Source organism: Haliotis rubra, unplaced genomic scaffold (assembly GCF_003918875.1).
Source record: "Haliotis rubra isolate DU_JTF1 unplaced genomic scaffold, ASM391887v1 Scf564, whole genome shotgun sequence".
NCBI lineage: Eukaryota > Metazoa > Mollusca > Gastropoda > Lepetellida > Haliotidae > Haliotis > Haliotis rubra.
Genome location: NW_025767262.1, coordinates 693204 through 702020, shown reverse-complemented (window position 1 = coordinate 702020; position 8817 = coordinate 693204). Strand labels below are relative to the sequence as shown.

The following is an 8817-nucleotide window of genomic DNA, read 5'->3' as shown; positions in this document are numbered from 1 at the left end:
CATAGAAAGTTAGGGTTTCAGCTAGTTTGTCCCACTGGATACTTCAATGTTCATTTACATGAGCGGGGACCGAGCACTGCAGGACATGCTGTTGTATCAAGTAATATTAAGACAGGGATAATTAGAAAGGTAATGTTTAGAGTGCAGCATGTTTAGGGTACTAGATCATTATAATGGCTAAACTCTCAGGTCAAAGTGGCTCTGCATCACTACTGCTCTGAATGAGTTGTCAGTGCTTCGTGTCGTGTTGTGTTTGAATTTCCTTTTTCAGTAATTAGTGTTATTGGTGAGTTTAAGCTGGAAGACAACCAGTGGCATCTCTGGGCCCGGGATCATGAAAAAATCTTAAGTCTAAAATTTGCTTTGCACAAAAAAGTCTTAAGTCTAAAAATATTTGCTTAGCTAAGATTTTAGATAAGACTGGATCATGAAACTGTCTCAGCAAAATCTTAGCTAAGACTTAGTTTAGAATGATGTAATCATGTCCGGTCACTCTTCATTAACTGAGGAAAATAGTTTAGTAGGAGGCACCTGCTGAAATGTTCCAAACAAGTCAAGTGACGTTTTCATCCCTGCCGCGGTGAATTTTACTGGCTTTACGGTACGAAGGGAACTCAACAGTCACCGGAAGTTACGTAATGGTTTGTTTGTCAACACAAACACGTGCTGGGCTATCGTCTGCTAGAGTCACAGAGCTGTCAGTATGGCGGAGTATCAGCTTGGCTTAAATACCGAAGAGAAGAAGAGAAGATCCAACTGGACCCGTCAAGAGGAGACAATCCTTATCGAAGAGGTGAACAAGAGGGAGAGTCTCCTCTTCGGAAAGCTCGACGGGTCCATTCGGACAAACAAGAAAAAAATAAGTGCCTGGGAAGACGTTGCGGCGATTGTGAACTCGTAAGTTGTGATTAATTTGCTTGTATATAGAGATATAGATTCGATCACAAATATAATATGCAATATTTCAACCTAACTGAAATAAATATTTCTGCTGATAAATTTTATTCCTCAGACAACTGATGTATGAAATGTACTGCGTATCTAGTTGGGCGAATTGTTCTAATGTAATAATCAAAATAGACTGAGCTGAATGAGCACTTGTGGATTTATTCGTTTGGCGGACAAACTAATCCAATACTTGCCACCTTCATGCACTCTCACTTTATAGATGTAAAAACAAATTCTAATATGGCAATGAGTTTAAAAAGGCGTGAATGTCATCGAAAAGCTGCTATATCATCGGAAACTCTTCTTACTTCTTTCTAAGTAGCCGTAATCTATTTTCTGATTGGTTCATAATTTTGTGTTGACCAATCACAAGGCTGGTTACATTACATGTCGGTCTAGTTTTTATTTTGATTTCACGTTGTCGTGTATCGGCTGCTATTACGCTTCAGTCCCGATAAGTTGTCAGTGAGAGCGACAACCACACATATATATACTTGAAATGTTCACATGCAAATAGTATTTGTAAATCTGGATTGGTTTTACAGAAAAAAGGGAAGTATCTAAGTTTCTATTTTGCATTTTTGATCCCATGTTAAACTCGTGTTACTGTTAGTACTGTTACATGTTTTCGTGGTTCACCTGTTTTCTTGATCATTTCTCATTAACTATCTTATCAATCTCCATAACTACAGGTAGATTTTGAGTTGCAAATTCATTTTGAATACTATGATCTTGATTTTGTTTAGAAACGGCAACTCAGAAATCAAATCAGTCGCTGAAATGAAAAAGAAATACCAGAACATCAAACAGAAAGGTAAGTCACAATTTGGAATATCTAAATATTCTACAATAACATAGTCAGTACAGGAAAATAACAATTTAGGCACTATGCCCTTATTGCTGAACCATAATAACATTGTTGAATCTGGGCCGCGTAATTGGGTAATTTACACAGATTCCATTTACTGAAACCCAGTATATGCACATAATTGTTATCTTATATCTACAGTTTTATGATTTTGGAGTGTAATTAGTCTCATTATCATCAGGAAATATTTATCAAAGGTCCAAAATAAATGATAAAATTTAGATAGTAAATATTCTTTATTTATTATTGTCCGTGGAAAATACTGTTGTTGAATGAATTAATGTTTACAATATGATAAGTAATTACAGTAAGAATTCACCAAGATAATGGTTATATGACCCATGGTGCAATGATCATTTAATCTGGAAATTTGAGGAATTAAAAAAATACAATATCTTATATTGTGATTGTCAACATGAAGAGTTATGAATAGAAATAGTATTTGTTGCAATTATAATATTAAAATGAATGTTACAATGATTACAGCCAAAGCTAAGAGGAGCAATGCCATGCGGCCCCCAACTGGAGGTGGACCCCGCCCAGAGTCTCCTACAACCCCTGAGCAGCTTGTGCTACAGAACCTGGAGGGCAGGCCCAGTCTCTGTGGCATATCCGGCGGCATTGACTCAGACAGTAAGTGACAACACAGTTGCACAACAAACAAGAAGGAGGTGAAGTACCAAATCTATCATCTTTACAATAACACAGATAGGTTTTCGGATAGAAATACACATTTTTATTCTGTAAAAGCCACTGATCCATTTTGTCAATCAGTTTTTATTTTCTTTGTAGTGGAAGCCATAGGTCCAGGCTACATTTCAGTATTTCAGAGCTGTACATATGTGCATATATAGTTCAAAATGCAATAAGTTATTTACAGAGTGTACAAAAGGAAATATGATATTATTGACATATGAGTGAATCTCTAAGTTTCATTGCTTTGTGTTTATAAATAGCAAGGTTTTTTACAATTCTGGATTGCAAATTGACATGAGCATATTAAACTTACGAATAGTCGGATTTGAATAGAATTTATGTGGTAAATACAAACATCTCAGATTTTGATAACATATACATACAAAAAAAAATGAAATTAATTTTGAATAAAGTTATCTTTACATACAAAACATAATCTATATTTGATCCGGGCTTGGTTAATATATCTACAGGTTTCAATTTGGAGATGGTGTGAAGAACATCTGACTTTATCAAGGGCCGATCGGAATCTTGAAATTGATAATTCTTTATGTAAAATTCAACATTAAATGAGATTTTAAAACAAAAATAAAGTGATAATTTAGGAATATTTACAAGCGATGTGTGACATTCTTGTTCATAACTTGCTCTTAGTCTAAATCGCAGTCAGGGTTTTGGAAAAAGAGTAAGATTACTAAGTCAGTTAGGTAGATCTAAATGTGTTGATAACCCCAATGCATTGTTATGTACTAAATGTTTCCCGACCTATATTGAAGTCAAATTTCACTTTTTGTTTATTTGTCCCAAGCCGACAACTGTTTTTACCTGAATATTCTAATAATCCATTTGCTTAAAAAATGTTATCAACTGCTACAATGCAGTAATTAGAGATGCTATATCACAGCATAGATATGTCTATAATTTCTAAATTACCCATTATTTCCCAGCAGATGCTTACATGTACATAAACATGCGCAGATACGAACATAAAATTGTTAATATTGTATATGAACTACAACTAGGGCAGGTTTGACTGCAACTGGTAACGTGCAAGGCATAAGTCATTTTTACATTACCCATTATTTCCCAGCAGATGTTTACATGTACATAAGTATGCCTTGATACATAAAATTGTTCATATATATATACTAGTACAACTACAACTAGTGCAGGTTTGACTGCAACTATTTTTACAATACCCATTATATGTATTGATATGTGACATGCCTAATGAACAACTGATTTAATTCCCTATCTCTACATGTAATTGCATACTAACTATAAACAACAAATGTTTTGTGTTTCCAGTTCCTATGACTTATGAGAGTTGTGACACAGAGGCGGCGGCAGAGGAACCAGAATCCACGCAGATGTTTTCATCAATTGATACCTCATTTGTAGATTTTTCTTTTATTGATACCAGTATTGTTAACCAACCAAAATCAAAACCTAGGACTGAAGAATTGATTTTGAAAGAAGAACTAGAAAGGGTAAAGGAAAATAGAGTTCTCATTCAGGAACAGACTAAATTGGCAAAGTTACAGCAGCAGTTGGTTTTGCTACAAATTGAAAATGCCAAAAAATCTTTTTGAGCTGCTGTTGTAACTTGACCAATGTTGTATTGGATGGGAACTCTATTTTTTAAACGTATTCTATGTTTACCTAAAAGAATGTTAGTATCATCATACATTTTAACAAAGAAATATTATACATGTGTAACATTGGTAAATCCATTCTCAAAGCCTAAGATCTTTCTAAATTTAGCTTCAATTGTTAAAGTCATTTTGATGATGGAATTTGACTCTATCTGTTTAAAAGTTACTTAAATTATTCTGGAATGTCACAGAAATGGGATATATTTAATGCACACTTGTTAAACAATAAAAAATACAAATGTAAATAGCATTGTCATAGTCTTTGCTAAATAATCATATTTTTCCTTATCCTGACTCATGCTCTTTTGCTTGTCTTCTTCTTCTTGCGAACATAGTGGAAACACTTGTATCTCCCTAATTGAAGCTCCCTTCAATGTATAATCACTAATTAATACTCACCACGACTTGCCTCCCTTGATCCAAGCGCGGGAAAGGTGGCGCCACCCTTAGGCCACATGCTTCACTCTCTCCTTCTTCGCCCAGTGAGCAGGATGTGAGAGCGCCTGTGTCTCCCTGCACACTATATCCTTTGATTATTCTTAGTTTATTACCTCTTATTCCTTTCTAAAGAGGTGTAGCTAGTATCCTTTAACAATATGTATTGATTATTACTCGTAATTCTACTGTTTATTCACGGTTTTCCGTGATTGTTCAGCTAAGTTTCCGTGGATGCAAATCTGTACTGTTTGTAGATTATGTGCGTTTGCTCCTCTTCAGTAATAGTATTGAAGGGTTACAAGATGGTTTGGATATGATGTATATTTAGTGTTCAAAATGGGGATTGACTATTAATACTGAAAACTCTAAGATTGTTATTTTTCGCAAAGGAGGTAGGCAGGCAAAGTCAGAAACTTAGACATTAATGGTTCAAATCTTGAGGTTGTCAGAAATTTTAAATGTCTTGGTTTAATAGTTTTAATGGGTGGAAGTTATTCCCTGGCTCAGAAAACTTTGTCGGAACAAGGTCAAAAGGCAGTTGGTTCTTTATATAAAAAATTTAATATCAATGCATATGTTACTCCTGATGTACAATATCAGTTATTTCAATCAGTTGTTTGCCCCATTCTTTCTTATGGCTTTGAGGTTTGGGGTTTTATGGGAGCCGATGCCATTGAAAGGGTACATTTAAAATTTATGAATCATATTCTATATGTGAAAATGTCAACTCCGTCATCATTTCTATATGGAGAACTGGGTACATATCCTCTGAAAGTTTTAAGGCTTGTACATATTATCAAATATTGGATTAAGATTTTGAGAAGTAACCCAAATAGATATATTGTTCTGATATATAATTCATTATTGGATAGTTTGAATGTAAATCCTAATACTGAAAATGGGGCAAGTTTGTTGAGAGATACCATTTTTAGGTTCGGTTTTGGGTTGCTCAGTTTGTTCCCAATACACAGAGGGATAGAGATACATATTCCCAAATGTGGAAACATCAGTTGTCAACTTTAAGTGAAACCAGATTGTATCTTTATATTAGGAAACTCTTCGTTTCGAGAAATATTTATCTAATATTGATGTTAAAAAATACAGAATTGCCATGACACGTTTTCGTCTCAGTTCCCATATGTTTATGATTGAGAAAGGTAGATGGAGTGTACCTAAAATACCATTTATTGATAGGAAATGTGCCTTTTGTCCACATGGCATTGAAGACAAGTATCATGTATTACTTATTTGTCCTAAGTATCAGGAAATATGTCAGCGTTATTTATCCTCTAGTCTCCTCAGAAATGCAAATATGTTTAACTTTGTCAGAATGCTGAAAAGTGGAAATGAAGTTACGTTTAACGTTGATAAATGTATTTATTATGTAATGTATGAAAGAAATAAGCATGAATACTTATAAGTGTATACTATATCTACCCTTGCTCTTCGACAGTATCATAATCATTGCATAATAATAACAATTTATACTGTGTGTATAATCCTGACATGTACTGAAGATCACTATATTGTCAATGACATGTATTATTTTAGTTTTTGACCTAATAAAATCTTGTCTTGTCTTGTAACCCTGGTGTATTGTCATTTTGTCATTATTACATGTCTCAAAAGTGTATTTTTTTAACATTTCATGAACAATTGCAACTGAATTACACTTTTATTGGCAGCTAAGCAGCTAACTGGGATACTCAAGCAAAGTAAGTTTGCGCAATTACATCTCTGATACCAAATCCATCATTGACATGGAAGTCCACAAGCTGATTGTCAGGGCCTTGCAGTGTCAACTCTTCCACATCACTGATAACTATATCAGACTGTAATATACCAATGTTGTGTAAGATAACACAAGCCACAATGTACTTGCAAGCCCTTGCTGGATTTGTTCTAAGACCTCCAGAGAGACAAGGAAATCGTCTTTTCAATATTCCCAAGGTCTGTTCAACCAGTACCCGTGTCCTACTCAAAGCTGAGTTAAATTTTTCTTTGTGCCGAATATTATTAGTGTTGTTGTATGGCGTCATTAAGTATCTCCGGCATGGGTAGCCTGAATCCCCGAGAAGAATGCCATCGTGTAGTCCTGGAAAAGAATCATTTCATGATGTCAGTGAATTGAAATAGAGGAAAAAGTGTCCTGTATCCAAAATAATTCATAATTTCATGTGATTGATATGAAAATTTCAATTTTGGCAAATTTCATGCTTGTTATAAAAACAATTTCATGTACATAGTACAAATACTTTACCATTTTCAAAGTTATCTGACAATTTGCTTTCCCTGAAGATCCTTGAGTCATGGCATGAGCCAGGCCAGTTAGCCACGCAGTTTGTGATGAGGAAACTTGGGTCGCATACCATCTGAAATCATTAAAAGCACATTGAAACTTTTCTGTTCAAGTTAACTAATTAAAATATATTTCTACATAATTTTGACTAAATTTTTCGATAATGGTAAAGTTGATATTGCGGTTTGTGTAAAATATAAGGTGTAACAGAATCTTTTTAAAAACATCATGTCATCTATGAACACATTCAAGTAATTTGTTTTGTTTTATTATTATTACAATTTATGGAATTGTTTTGGGGAAGGGTAGTAAGTCTGATGTTCAATACTCTGGAAATTGCAATACTTCATTGTTTATGTGATTATGAATAAAATTGAGAATATTTTACATTAATATTTTGTAGTCTAATAATGTTTCTCCTTTAATAAAAATGTTTTTAAAAATTAAAAGATGGATGGTGCATTGCATTTAGGTCAGACAATCAACATTGCTTTGGGTTACCTGAACATTCAAGGAATGATAACCCTTTCTGTTTACAAAATCAGGCTCATTTTCAACAGGTGCGATAATCCGAATCTGGGTGCCGTCGATGCTACCTGCAACCTTTGGGAAACCTAAAATTGAACGAAAAATCTTAAAGCTAATTTTACCTTTTAACATTGTTTGCCTGTTATATTATCTTTCAATTCATTTTTTAACTTATTTACGGTATTTGTTCACAGCTTTCAACAGCCTAAACAGGTGGCATTAGTATCGGCAATTATAGACTATGGACAGTTCGCACTCAGAAAGACTTGTCCCTATCCCGAACGATAATCTTCATTGCGAAATGGTTTACATGTAACACATGCAAGATTTTAGTAATACTTAAAATACACACATTAAAATATATTTTTAGAAATATTTTACAGTGCGATTTTGATTTGGTTACGAATGCGTTGTCAATCAAGGGGACGTCACTCTAGTCGAGCCGGGTATTTCAACAGTGTCATGGCGTCTGTTTTCGAAGAGAGAATTATTGTTCAATATTATAGAGTAATTGTAAATCTATATTTATGAATCATTGTGCTAAAGAATAATTATTTACCTGCGATTGCGTGAAACTTCCTTTTCACGTCTAGTAGACGCTGGCCACTTGGGAATTTGATAAAGGTGGAGGCGTGACGACAAATGGCATCGGCCACTCCCCGAACACACCTACCCGCCGTCGACTTGCTGATGTGTAAGGCTTCACCGACAAGCACATGAAATGCCCCTGTTGCTACGAACTGCAAAAAGGTTAGCACCTGCAGCACAGGTGGAAGGCTTAAGGTCTCCTCGTCTCGTGAGCAATTTGTCCACTGATGAGGTTTACCAAAAACAATATTGTTGATCGCCTAAAACGATACCGATGGAAAAGTTCCTCGTCCCCATAACATTCGAGAGGGTTGAATCTATCCCTAAATTTTCTTTGGATTCGCTCTTTCCTTTCCTTCTGTCTAACAAGTCGCGAAACGCGTATCACCTCCGCCATGTTTGCTAGGAATAAAATTGACTTAAGACTGGTAGGTAGCAGTCTCAGGATTTAAGACAAAAAACGATCTTAGTCTTAACTTTTAAGACTAAAAAATGTACGTGATCTCCGATTTAAGACAGTTTTTTGGACTTAAGACCAAAATGACATATTTAAGCAATTTTTAGACTTAAGTCACTTTCATGACCCCGGGGCCTGGAGATTCTTGACAACAGGGGTGTCTCCCGGGATTAATGACTACCAATGGGGTCTCTGGAGATTCTTGACAATAGTGGTGTCTCCCGGGATTGATGACTACCAATGGCATCTCTGGAGATTCCTAGCAACAGCGGTGTCTCCCGGGATTGATGACTACCAATGGCATCTCTGGAGATTCCTGGCAACAGCGGTGTCTCCCGGG

General features: G+C 35.3%; 1 protein-coding gene and 1 pseudogene across 1 annotated transcript; one reads left to right on the top strand and one right to left on the bottom strand.

Annotated features, from left to right (window-relative positions):
* Nucleotides 1-703: 703 nt before the first annotated feature.
* On the top strand, nucleotides 704-4104 carry LOC124254119 (myb/SANT-like DNA-binding domain-containing protein 4). Its single transcript, XM_046687995.1, has 4 exons — nucleotides 704-897; nucleotides 1695-1762; nucleotides 2303-2449; nucleotides 3821-4104. The coding sequence occupies exons 1-4, from the start codon at nucleotides 704-706 to the stop codon at nucleotides 4102-4104; spliced, it is 693 nt and encodes a 230-aa protein (XP_046543951.1).
* A 2207-nt stretch (nucleotides 4105-6311) lies between these two features.
* LOC124254118 lies at nucleotides 6312-8417 on the bottom strand (annotated as a pseudogene).
* Between the last annotated feature and the right edge of the window lie 400 nt (nucleotides 8418-8817).

Coding starts and splice junctions, on each gene's coding strand:
- LOC124254119 (XM_046687995.1), top strand. CDS start 704: ATGGCGGAGTATCAGCTTGGCTTAAATACCGAAGAGAAGAAGAGAAGA. Junction 1,763..2,302: donor CCAGAACATCAAACAGAAAG/GTAAGTCACAAT, acceptor CAATGATTACAG/CCAAAGCTAAGAGGAGCAAT. Junction 2,450..3,820: donor CGGCGGCATTGACTCAGACA/GTAAGTGACAAC, acceptor TTGTGTTTCCAG/TTCCTATGACTTATGAGAGT.